The following is a 12,542-nucleotide window of genomic DNA, read 5'->3' on the forward strand; positions in this document are numbered from 1 at the left end:
GAATAAAACATATTTAAAAATAATACCTAATCACTTGTTAACCTAACAAAATTAAACTGAAATTGAAAAAAATTGAAAAAATTGGAAGAAATTAAAAATTTAAAAAAAGCTCAGGAAAATTTCAAAACTATAATAGCCCTGGTTGGCAATAAATGTTAGGCTACATGTGTTTATGTAGGCTATCTCTGACTGTATGTCTTGAAGGGATCTGGAGAAACAATCAATTCAGAGGCAGTTGCAAACAGACAATTACTCAGCAAAATACATGCGCACACTTAATAAATGTGCACATTCTCCTTGTGCAAAAGGGGCCAACCATGGATGTATAATGAGATCTTGTACTACATCCATGGAGCCAGCACGTCTGTCCCTGTTGATCGAGGGTTAGTATCAGCAACATCAGTTGTAATGTTGTAATACAGGCACTTGAATGTGGCTCCGCCCCCAATGCTGCCCAAACCGGAAGTTTAGCTGTTGTTGTCACACTGGAAGAAAATGGCTGCCGCTCCGACTTTTTTTCAATGAAGACACAATTTCATTTCGTTTTCCTGCATCGGAGCTACAGTCGACCGCTATGCAATCCACAAGGCAAGTCCATCCTGCTCGTTGAGATTGACGTCGCTTTATCGGTTCGTTTCCCAGGCGACGTGACATCATTAGCGTAGCCTGGTAACTTGCAGCTTGCCCAGGAACGGGCTAGCATGCTAACGTTAGCCATGTTAGCCTCAGCGGTCAGGCGTCAACGAGCTTGTTGCTATTCAGCCACTCTCTTGCCCTGAGCTTACAGTCACCAGAGTTCACTAACCATAGCTAAACAGTTTGATCCACTCTGGGACAAATAGTGCATGTATTCACTTTGCTGAACAATTCGAAATAAAACCCGAAGGATGAAACAACTTTGATGATACAGTTTCGCTCGTCAGTCTTCTTAGCTGTTTGTGTGTGTGTGTGTGTGTGTGTGTGTGTGTGTGTGTGTGTGGGGCATCTGAATGAGTACCAGCCAGGCTATTTGGCATCAGTGCTGTGTTAACAACCTGGCACCCACATCAAGTGTATCTGTGTTCATTTAACTGCCCTCTGCGTATTATTTGACCATGCTGCTTGCAATACGTCTGCTGTGTTGCTGTGCAGGGTGTGAATGGTCACTTTAGGAAGGTGACAGTGTGGGGCAGAAAGGACAGCATCGTCTACCGTCACTCGCCTTGCATCTGGCGGTGGACCACAATGGTAAGTTTAATATCTTTCAGGTTTCATTTATTTTCTGCATAACTATTCAGTGGACATCCAGTAATGTTTTATACCAGATGGAAAAAAGTGTTGCATTACAATCACCAGAATTGGCACAGATTGTCTCCACTTCCACTGTGACTGATCTGTGTTTCATTTTACTCTTCATTGTTCCCCTCAGCAACAAGTTTTGGAATATGCATTGGATCGAGCCGAGGTAAAAGCCATTATGTTGGTCTCGTAGGCTTGTGGAAAGAGAAAGGAATAGTGTTATCTCAGGTGTAGCCCTGCATGCACTAGGCACTGATCATATTGGTCAGGCAGGGACTATATCACAGCATTCCTTAATACAGTGTGTTATCTCTTATTCAGTACATTGTTGAAAGTGCTCGACAACGACCGGCCAAAAGAAGGATATCTTCAGGTGGGAGGAAGAGTTTGTATCAGAAACTCTATGAGCTGTACATAGAGGAATGTGAGAAAGAGCCAGAGTTAAAGGTTTGTATCATGCAACTTTACTCTCAGTTATAACTCGATAATTATGACTATGCATGGAAACTTTGTTCATTCCAATCAATAGTGAAGGAGTGGGGGGAAATGTGAGCTAACTGTCATTACAGACATATAACATATACAGGACAGTAATTACATTGAATAAATTTAAAGATCATCAAGGCAAGAAGTTGGAAGCAATGGATTATTTTGGCAACGTAGCATTTCTGCATAGTTTGTCGTTTACAAACTGAAGTAGGCAAACTAAATGGTCTGGGTGTATTTGGTATTTATTAGTAAACTTGGTTATTAATCTACCTGGACATAGCCCAAATAACTCAGTGTTAAGTTATGTGGCTTGTGCTGTAACAATTCAGCCACAGGGGCACTCCAGATGCACATATTTGTACATTTGAAAATGTGTGACATATATTTAATTTTATAAAGACAAAACAATGTCAGTCCTTGTTATGTTTTATTTTTAAAGCATTTAAAAGCGTACAATTACTGTACAAGTAAAAACTATAACTCCAAGTATGTGAATTGAAAGCAAAAATATATACTTTCTCCTATATTATTGGTTAAGTCAAAACTGCACGAGATTTGTTGCTAATATGAGGGATTTGTCTCTTATATGTGTTGTTGTTTTTTTTGCCTTTCTGAAGAATTTGAGAAGAAATGTGAATCTACTGGAGAAGCTAGTGTCTCAGGAGTCTGTGTCATGTTTGGTGGTCAACCTGTACCCTGGGAATGAAGGCTATTCTTTAATGCTCAGGGGAAAAAATGGGTCCGGTAAGAGAAATCAATAAAAAAGTGACTTAAGTCTGTTCAGTCATCCCAGTTGTGTTTTTCTGATCTGTGTACCACATTTGTTACCAATAAGTGACATACATATTTGTTTTGTTTACTAGATTCTGAAACCATCCGTTTGCCATATGAAGAAGGAGAACTGCTGGAGTACCTGGATGCTGAGGAGTTGCCTCCTATTCTGGTAGATCTGTTGGAGAAATCACAGGTGTGTATGCTCATCTGCACATATAAAAATGTACATACCAACATGCATAGAAAAAATATTATGTGGTGTGAGAAATGAAACTAAAAGTATCCTGGAGTATACTCAAGGGCTTCAGATGTGTTAAACAGGACTATATTCTCCATAGTTTCTTCATGGTATTTGCCTTGTAATATCCCTTTTTGTATCCATCTGTTGGTTGACATGTGACTTGTGCATTGTGTCTCAGGTGAACATCTTCCACTGCGGATGTGTAATAGTGGAGGTGAGAGACTACAGGCAGTCTGGTAATACTAAAATGCCCACCTATCAGAGCAGACACATCCTGCTGCGGCCAACCATGCAGGTAAACCAACTCTCTCACATAGGCCAAAAGAAACTGTTAAACAAATATGCAGATACTATTTGAGCATGTATGATTATAAACTGGAATGAGTGATTAACCGACATTTAACCTTCAACTTTAAAATGCTTGTTTTTTTATCTGTTTTTTGTTCTACAGACTTTGATCTGTGATGTCCATGCCTTGACCAGTGACCACCACAAGTGGACACAGGTAAGGTGTCAGCACTAATGCTATGAAACATTTTCCTGGATAAAGTCAGTCATGCCTCCAAATACGTTCTTTTTTTCCAAGCTCTGTATCAGAGTACTTGAAGCACATCTCAGGTATTAGGTATTAGCAATTCAGCCATAAGAAATCGACACCAGCACAAGTTATGTTGATGCTATTGCCTTAGCTAATGACAATTACTTGATCATAGTTGGTAGTCCTCCTCTGTGGCTCTGAGTCCTTTTAGAATTAGCACATTGCACAGGTGTTTTCTTGATCAATCTTTTTTCTCTGCTTTAGGATGACAAATTACAACTGGAGAGTCAGTTGATTTTGGCAACGGCCGAACCCCTGTGCCTGGATCCCTCCATTTCTGTCACCTGCACAGCCAACCGCCTGCTTTACAACAAGCAGAAAATGAACACTCGCTCCATGAAACGGTACTGGACACACACACACTCACACTCACCAAGGTTGGACTAAAGTCGCTTTGAATTCAGTTGTGCCAGGAAATACGTTTTTTATGAATGTTTTTCTTTTTAGTGAAAGAGCTGAGAGTGAAAGCTCTGTGATTATGAAAAGAGAAAGTCTCTTAATCAAGTATTGGCCTTTTTAAAGACACACACTGCTTGTCTACATGTATCGTAGGTGTTTCAAGAGACACTCTCGAGCTGCACTGAACAGGCAGCAAGAGCTGTCCCACTTGCCCATGCCACCGCAGCTACGACTCTACGACTACCTACAGAGGAGAAAGGAGAGGAAACCTGTTCCTGTCATAGACCTTAAGATCTCCAAGGTTGGAAACGTAAGTAGTCAACATTTGGTTGATCCCACACGATGAAAATAGTTTACCTACAGTATGTGTCTGCTCACCTGTTTACTATGCAGTGTTGAGAAAAATCTATTATCCGACTACAGCGTAGATCAATGAAGCAGGCTGTCATAGTGCCATTTTTGTCTGTCATTTTTGCTCATACGTCTGTTTTTCTCTGCTGCTTGCCTCCCTGCTTCTCGGCTGTCGTCGCTTGCAGTGTGTCGACATGTGGAAGCAGAGCAACTGCCAACTAAGTGTACCGAAGGAAATTGATGTAAGTAGTGCTGTGTTACTCTATAACACTGTCACTTAAATGCTTGAGCCAACACCACTTAAAAAGTACTAAAGTCATAGTCTGGCACTTATAATGTAGGGCATAACAAACCAGATGGATTTGCTTATGTGTTGTTCTAGGTGGAAAAGTATGCTGTGGTTGAGAGATCCTTGCAGCTGGAGGACTCCCAGCCCACTACTGTGATCTGGCCTGCTGAGGTAAGTGTGACAGCAGCATTAACACACTTTGAGGGTACAGATCAATAATGGCTGTTGGCTGTTAGAAATAGCGACTATATTTATGTATGTACATTGTTTTTATGTTGTTTCAGTCTCCAGCATTGTCCAAAATGACTACACAGCCTCTTGGTTTTGCACAGAAAAGATATTTTTCCAAGTGGTTAAACCAACTTAGACAGATTCCTTTTTGATGGTCAGCTGCAAATACTATCATGCTCAGCCACAAAGCTGCCGTCAAATGTGGAACGGTTCTGAATTTCACACATGCTTTTGCATTTCTGGGGGGGAAAAGCATACTGGACTGCAGACAGACCGTTTCAGGGACATTGTTTCTTTCCATAAATGGTGCTGGACTATTTTTCACGTATGTCCAGCATACTTCATCCCTCATGAAAGTCAATGAGACGTAGAGTAATATTTTCTGGGTGCTGGGCCCTAAAACAGGTGGTGATAGACATAGCCAATATTGTGAAACCAGTTACTAAACTGAACATTAGCGTTTGTGACTACATATTATATAAAAAATCCTATTGTCTCTCTGCGGTTACCCCTTCTTTTGCCTTCGCCTCTTCTGCCTTTTCTCACCCTGTCTTGATATATTTTCTTAAATGTTGAGTAAAGTGAAGAATAGCCAAGAAACTCAAATTTTTTATGTGTTCAGTCACCACTGAACCATGATGAGACTTCATGCCTGGCCTCTTCTGCATTTTGGCAACAACTTGAAATGTATTCTGCATGTCATACAAATGTCCTTCATTCAGATGTTTTTGTCCACTTTTTACACACAGGAAGTTGTAGATGACTACACGTTTGAATGTGAGGTCGGGGGTCAAGCCCAGAGGACCAAGGTGTCTATCTTCCAATCGATGGGAGACCCACTGGTGTATGGGAAGATCTACTGTGCTAAAGAATCAAAGGAAGAGGAGGAGAGCAGTGATCTAAAGCTCATACATCCCCCGTAAGGACAGCCTCTTGGACAAATTCAGTAAACATGACTGACTATAAAACTCCACTCTGAAATCTCTTTCATCTCATTTTCAGGTTTCTTATAGGCTCAAAGAAAGATGCGGACCGGTAAGTCACCTTTATTTGCTTTAGTTTGGAGGCTAATGATTTTCTAAAACAATTTTAGGGATGGGTTGTTGGAGACATGGTATACATTATGTGTTGTCTGTTTTTTAGGTTTCTTGATCAGTACAAAGGAGTGTATGAAAGAGATGTGAAGTGTCAGGTCAAGATGTCTCATAACTCAGGCAGCATGGGGCCTCCCTCTCCCAGCAAAGATGAGGTAAGTGCAGCTGTGCTTTGGTGAAGGCAAAGTTTGAGGTTTCTCTGGTTTTGTGGAATTTATTTAAATTTTTGTATAGAAGTTGAAAGAAATTGGCATCATAACATGATTAATTTTTAGCTTCATCTTACCTTTTCTGATTATGATTTTTTTTTGTTGTTGTTGATGAAACACAGGTTAGAATTTCCTTAATAAATTTACCTTCAATTTTTTTAGAGTAAAAATAAGAAGCCTAATGAGCACACTTAGTTAAAGATTGACTTTGCTCCTGTGATTTGCACTCAGCATTGTTGAGAAGATTAGTTTTGTGTTACAGTGATGACAGTGAGTGTGATGCACTGTGGCTAACAGACTGCTTAAATGTTTTCTGCAGGGTGATGGTATTTCTCCACTGGTCCAGACGTCTGTGTTGGGAAAAGGGGTGAAACACCGCCCCCCTCCCATTAAACTGCCTTCAGGATCAGGCAGCAGCTCCTCAGGTACATCTGCTACCTTTTTTAAGAATGATAAAGTGCAAACTTGTGGAAAGTGTTAGAAAGCCTAATTTGTGATTTTTCCTCAGTTGGAAAAATCTCCCCAGTTACTATTTATGGTACTCTTTTTACCCTGCCAAAAATAGGATCAAATTGACATCGTTTCTCCTGCGGTTTGTTGAAGGGAATTCTGGAAATCATAGAATTTTTCAAACCAAAGTAGACATGACATTGTTTGGAAAAGGTACAACCATCAAACCTTACATGGCAACGTAAAAAAACTTCTGGACTGCATCAAACATCATAATCTGATTAATTTTAGCAGCACAGACATGTCAGAGTTACAGTTTGCCTTTCATGGCAAAGACTGCAGGGGGATACCCAGGTCAGGTTTGGAAGGGTTGATCCTGCAATACCCCTGGTTAAGATAAGGATCAAGGCCAGAGGCAAACAATATATCATGTATTTTTGTAGTTTCAGCTGTGGAACGTAAAATGTTCATGTATTTACTCAGACAAATTAATGAAGTTGTTAAATACAAAGTTTTAGGGCCATAAAGTGATATTGCACACAACGGGCTCAGTGTAAAACTGCCTCCTCACCAGTGTCGACTCAGATCTGTTTAATATTCCCTTTTGTGGTTGTGAAAAGGGTCTCCTCATTTTTTCATCAGGTAATCCATATAGTTCCCAAACCAGTGGTCTACTCAAGTGTCCTACGCCCCCTCCAGCCAAAAGCCAGTCTCTGAACAGAAAGCACTCCATGGAGCTGGGCCAGGTTGGCTTGCTGTCACCTTCCTCCCTTTCTCCTATGGGCTCCACACAGAGTGAGTACAGTCCAGTCTGACTAACGTTTGGTTGCTTTCATCGGGCACAGTTGTGAAAATGAGCAGTATTGATTGGTCTTCCATCAGCCCCCCCTCCCCTCAAGAGAATTCACTTTTCCAGAACCGGAATGTTTTTAACATCTGATGAAAAATGACTGACAAGGGTCCAGGTCTTAAGAAATATTGAGGAGCCCAAAAAAACCACAACACTACAGGGACGTTTGTGGAACTTGACAAGAACAAAGAGCTTTGCATTACCATAACCTCTTTTCTCTGTAGTATTATGCACTAAAACCATCTGTTGTGTACATTTTCAAAAAATAGGATGAAGTTTTGACAGCTCCATAATTAAAATGTAAATTTTCAGCTGTTCAGGAAGATTAACTTCCATTAAACCCAGGAGCCTTTAACATGAATTTAGCAACAGAAAGTAAAGGATTTAATATACAGAATGAGTGTAAAATAGAATAAACTCACTCATTATAATGTCATTTTACAAAGCTTTATTGGCATCACCTTATAAAAAGTACTCTGTGCCGTCTTAAATAGTTTTGCCTGTTTTGACTCTTTTTTCCCCATTAAGGATCGGGGACCCCCAAGCCATCCACCCCCACACCCACCAACACGCCATGCTCGACCCCACACCCTGCTGATTCTCTCAGCGCTCCTCTCTCGATTACCCCGACCCCATCAGACCCTCCCATGGTACAAAGCCAGTCGCATCCCACCCTCCTCACGCCTTTCGCCCAGCAGCAACTGGCTCTAAGCCAACCCCTACCTGTAATGACTATTCCCCTGCCCACCATGGGTACATCTATCACCACGGGAACCACCTCGTCGCAGGTCATGGCCAACCCCGCAGGGCTTAATTTCATCAATGTTGTCAGCTCCGTCTGGTAAGAAAATGTTGAACTATCTTTGATGCCCACGCTCCACTTCATGTTATCAGTGCAGAATGATGCCACGCTGTCACTTTTCATGACCATCATATGTTGTCTGTGTAGCAGTCCTCAGACTTTGATGAGTGGCTCTAACCCCATGCTGGGTCCAGGCCTTAACTTGAGTGGAATCCTGCCACCTGGAGGCCTGATGCCCACCATGCAGTCTGCAACACAGACTGGTAAGAGATTTCAAAGTCATACCTGCTTATGTATTACTAGTATAATTAAATATGAGCAGTTAAGACCAGCTATATGACATTAGGGTGAAGTAGTGAGCATGGAGATTACCCTTCAGATGAAACCCTCATGTTCTTTAGCATGATAATGCATCCCTATAAGCTACAGGACCCCTGACCTCTGACTAGCATCCTCTAACATAATCAGCCATTTGAAGCACAGTCTGTACTTTGCTATCTGGTGAATGTAACTCTGATGTGTGTTCCAGGGAGTCCTTTTGGCCTGAACAGCAGTGCTGGGTTGAGACCACTGAACGTACTGCAGGTATAACTACAGTTAGTAGCATGCACTGGGTACATGTTGTTTAGAGATCCAGCTCTTGATCCTGGTCCTGCACCTTTTGTGGAATAGTAATGAACTGTGAATCAACTGCACAATCAACTGCACAACTTTAATTTCCTCACGTGTTTTCCTATACATCACTGCATACGTTATCATTAACACCTTTATCAAAATTGGTCTAGTGCCATAAGGGCAAAAGCCTTTCCTGATATAGGTCAAGGAATAGTGGCAGAAGAAGTAATAGTATATTATCTGAATTTAAAAAAACAGCCTGCTTGTTGATCATTGCTTGTCTAATCCCCTTCATAGTCCTTTGTAATATTGATATGTTGAAAGTGGTAATGGTTTAGTCGCCCTGTGTTGTTTGATTGCTTTGTTAATTCTCCCCTTTTTCCCCTCTGTTCTTTTTGCTTTTTGCGTACATGTGCATCATTCTACTCCATCCGCATCCCTTCCTTCGTCCTCATATCCATGTCTGTTACTCCTCCACTTTTTTGTTTGTTGGTGTATCTGTGTGTGTGTGTGCGCGTTTTACATCTCCAGATCCCCACTGGGCCTCTCATCTTTAACTCTCTGCAGCAGCCGCAGCTGTCTCAGTTCTCCCCACAGCAGAGTCAGTCAGCCACCTCCAGCCCTCAACAGCAGGGAGAGACGGTGAGTCACATTTGCATACACACAAACACTGAGCCGACAAAATGTATATTCATTTGATGATTCTTTCATTTAGTAGTTTTGCACAGATTTAGTTGAATAATGTTCACAAAAGAGATATATGTAATAACCAAGACTAGCAGTAACAAAACTGTGCTACCTAGCTTGGTTAGGGAGGTGTTAATAGGCCAAGGAACCAAAGTCACAAACCAGGCCTGTGTGGAACTGAGTCCAGAAAATTAAATCACCTCTAAAAATAGGGCCAAAGCATCTGACAAATATGGCTTTAAAGCAAGAATTTGTAATTGCTTGGGTCATCCAACCAACCTCCAGGCTTGAGTCTCAATGGAAAGTCTGTGGAATAACTACATCACAGCTTTCGAGAGACTGTTTGTCCTACAAGAGCAAGCTAGAACAAATCTGCAAGGAGGAATGGGAGTAAATCCCAGAATCCAGCAGTGCCGGGCTGATACTGACATATTCAAGAAAGTGTTGTTGAAGAAGCTGTAACCACTGCCAAAACACCTCATAACCACTTCAGGACACTCGGAGGGGAATTAGCAGTAACATCTTTTAAAATCACTATATTTCACTTAGGTTACACCATGTTTGTCTTTTGTTCATCACAGATCCTTCCTGCATATTTAAACAATATTTTACTTTGTGAAATACTTTTGAGTCCTAAAAGATATCGGTCTGCTTAAGTTAAGTTGCAATCAAGAAACTTGTGTAAGTGGCCTGGCGTTTGCTTTATGAAGACTTTCTTTCAAAGTGCTGAACAAAATACAGTTTAATACAAGTGTTAGATATTGTGGGGAAGCAAAATGTGTAAAGACTTACTGTCACTCACTGTGTTCATTTTGATTTTCTTTACAGGGTGAACAGGGGACGGACCAAAGTTTAGGAAACCAGCAAACAGCGGTCATCAACCTAGGAGTCGGAGGCTTCATGTCTCCACAGGCAGCAGGTATGATGACCCACACACCAACAGGCACGCACGCACGCACACACACACACACAACCAAATACACACTAAACCCACACAACTCTCTGTAAAACATTTCCCTTCATCACCTAACCCGTTTCAAAACAAAATGACACCATGCCACTAGCTAGTACTAATAAGATACATTTTACTAATGTATTTATTATTGTTATTACTATACAATAGGACTTCCTGTTTTTAACTAAAATGATCATTTTACTGAAGTTAGCCATTATCCCTCTTATTGGAGCATGTAACAACTGACAGGAGAGTCTCAATTTCCCCCTCATCTGTGCTGCATTCTCCTTTTTTTTTCTTTTTATCTATTGTTTTTTTGTTTTTTTTTACCCCCATCCTCATTTCTTTCTCCCCTTGTCTTCCTATCTTCCTTTTCCACCTCACTCACACCTTTCTGGCTCAACTCAATCATGCTTTTAATGGCACATGGTCATTTCCTACCTGCAATATTCCCTCTCTTTCTTTCACTCCTCCTCTCTTTTATGGGCTAATGCGTCACTGAAACACCCCCCCCCCCTCCAAATCCTCCTCGATGTCCCCCATTTTCCTGAATGTGCCTTTTCTCACTTTATACTTTACTCTATTTCTTCTCCTGCTTCTCTCACTCTTGCTGTCACATCTTCCCTCTGGGCCCCTACCTCACCCCTCCCTCCTACCCCCCATCCCCCCCATAGTGCTGTCCCAGTTGGGCTGTGGGCTGGACGGGTCTGGGCCCCCGCTGCCTTCTCCAAGGCTTCAGCAGCAGCACCAGCCACAGATCCAAGTAATACAGCAACTTAAACATTTATATACACATATACAGTAGATTCAACTCTGTCTTTATTTAGCTTTATTTAGTGTGCACTTGAATGTCAAAGAATAAAAATTAGAGTTCTAAGAGGCTCAATTTTAAGGGCTTTGAACAATAGAAAGACTTCAATATGGTAAACAGCTATCTTAAGAATAATGAAAACATATTTTAGTCTGAATCTTTATTTTCTTCACCACTTGCCTTGAATTTATTGAATGAAATTGAATTTATTTTCTTTGTTGTAGACCCACACTATTTACTCAATCCATCTTGTGTTGTATGTTTTGGTTAATATGTTGTTTGACAAAGAACACAGCAGTCCCAGTACTCCCAGCAGCCCCAGACACCAGAGCTTGTCGCACTTTCCATGGCAAAAACTAACAGTGTGTCGAACTGGGAGGCATGTTCTTACAAAGCACTTAGCGATCGAGTACATACTGTTGAAACTCTGCTGACTGCATCATGACAGATTACACATTATAGGCTGCTACACTGTAAGCATGAATCATAAGGTGTTAAAATACTTTTTGTTTTGTTTTTGCCCAGTTGAAGTTGCTGACTTACTCAAAGCAGAAAGCACGGTTGCTACGCTGCATGTCTGTTGTTGCTAAGGTCACAGCCAATAATTCTTGTGTCTCCAGAACGCCACTGGTGCTGCTTGACTGTATCCTGCCTCACTCCCCAACACACCCTGACTTGCCCCGAACCTGTACCTCTCCTCCTTCCTCTCCCTCTCCTCTGCAACCCATTAACCACTCTTCTGTGTTTCTCTGCACACTCCTCTTGTATGTTGAACCAGGCTTTAGTTTAGCTTCACTAATCCAATACCACTCGTAGACTGTCGACAACATACTGTAAAGCACTCTGCTGGAAATATTAAACTTAATGTGATTCCAGTTTCGGTGAGGGACTCTGCTGACTCTTTACCCCTGCTGCAAATGCTTACACATACTACTGCCTACATAGAAGATCCACTCACAATAGCCTGTTTTGTCTTGCTTGTGATAATGTACTGAAAGACCTTCTGATATTTTTCAATCTTTCCTTCTGCACTGGACAGTTGCAATTCTTGCAGCACCAAATGCAGCAGCAGCAAATGGCTATGGGAGCAGCAGCTCCTCAGGGGGGAGCGCCACGGCAACATACCGCCAACCAACCAAGAAGTAAGAGGAAGCGAAGCACGCCGCAGCCTCTCCCAAAGTCATGACAGACTAATATCACACTAAAAACCCTTCCCCCAGCTACACAAGGACGTGAATGATCCATACTGTGCTCTTTGTCTGCCTCGTTGTGGAGACTGCAGACAAAAAAAAAAAAAGACTTTTGTTTTTGTCGTTTCTGTTTGTCTTTTTCTAGCTGACGAATTTGTATGTAATGGTTGTCAGAGGTTTTGGAGAACCAAAACCATGCCCGCCATAGAGGATGGAGGGTTTTTTTTTA

The 12,542-nt window shown here is 41.5% G+C and overlaps 1 protein-coding gene across 3 annotated transcripts; it reads left to right on the top strand.

Annotated features, from left to right (window-relative positions):
• The first annotated feature begins 1,139 nt into the window (after nucleotides 1-1,139).
• On the top strand, nucleotides 1,140-12,310 carry supt20 (SPT20 homolog, SAGA complex component). 3 transcript variants are annotated; one of them, XM_053331808.1, is made up of 23 exons: nucleotides 1,140-1,227; nucleotides 1,409-1,444; nucleotides 1,600-1,725; nucleotides 2,385-2,511; nucleotides 2,631-2,734; nucleotides 2,961-3,077; nucleotides 3,234-3,287; nucleotides 3,585-3,724; nucleotides 3,933-4,089; nucleotides 4,316-4,372; nucleotides 4,513-4,590; nucleotides 5,400-5,569; nucleotides 5,653-5,685; nucleotides 5,794-5,899; nucleotides 6,273-6,378; nucleotides 7,046-7,198; nucleotides 7,782-8,094; nucleotides 8,203-8,318; nucleotides 8,585-8,640; nucleotides 9,202-9,312; nucleotides 10,186-10,276; nucleotides 10,987-11,075; nucleotides 12,163-12,310. In XM_053331808.1, exons 1-23 carry the CDS (start codon nucleotides 1,225-1,227, stop codon nucleotides 12,307-12,309), a joined length of 2,490 nt encoding a protein of 829 aa, XP_053187783.1. In that variant the 5' UTR covers nucleotides 1,140-1,224; the 3' UTR covers nucleotide 12,310. The 3 variants fall into 3 exon arrangements, with proteins under 3 accessions (XP_053187783.1, XP_053187784.1, XP_053187785.1); XM_053331809.1 differs by having other exon boundaries at nucleotides 11,744-12,302; XM_053331810.1 differs by lacking the exon at nucleotides 10,987-11,075.
• The last annotated feature ends 232 nt before the right edge of the window (nucleotides 12,311-12,542 follow it).

The sequence above is a fragment of the Scomber japonicus genome, chromosome 13 (assembly GCF_027409825.1).
Source record: "Scomber japonicus isolate fScoJap1 chromosome 13, fScoJap1.pri, whole genome shotgun sequence".
NCBI lineage: Eukaryota > Metazoa > Chordata > Actinopteri > Scombriformes > Scombridae > Scomber > Scomber japonicus.

Coding starts and splice junctions, on each gene's coding strand:
- supt20 (XM_053331808.1), top strand. Junction 3,288..3,584: donor ACCACCACAAGTGGACACAG/GTAAGGTGTCAG, acceptor TCTCTGCTTTAG/GATGACAAATTACAACTGGA. Junction 5,686..5,793: donor TCAAAGAAAGATGCGGACCG/GTAAGTCACCTT, acceptor TCTGTTTTTTAG/GTTTCTTGATCAGTACAAAG.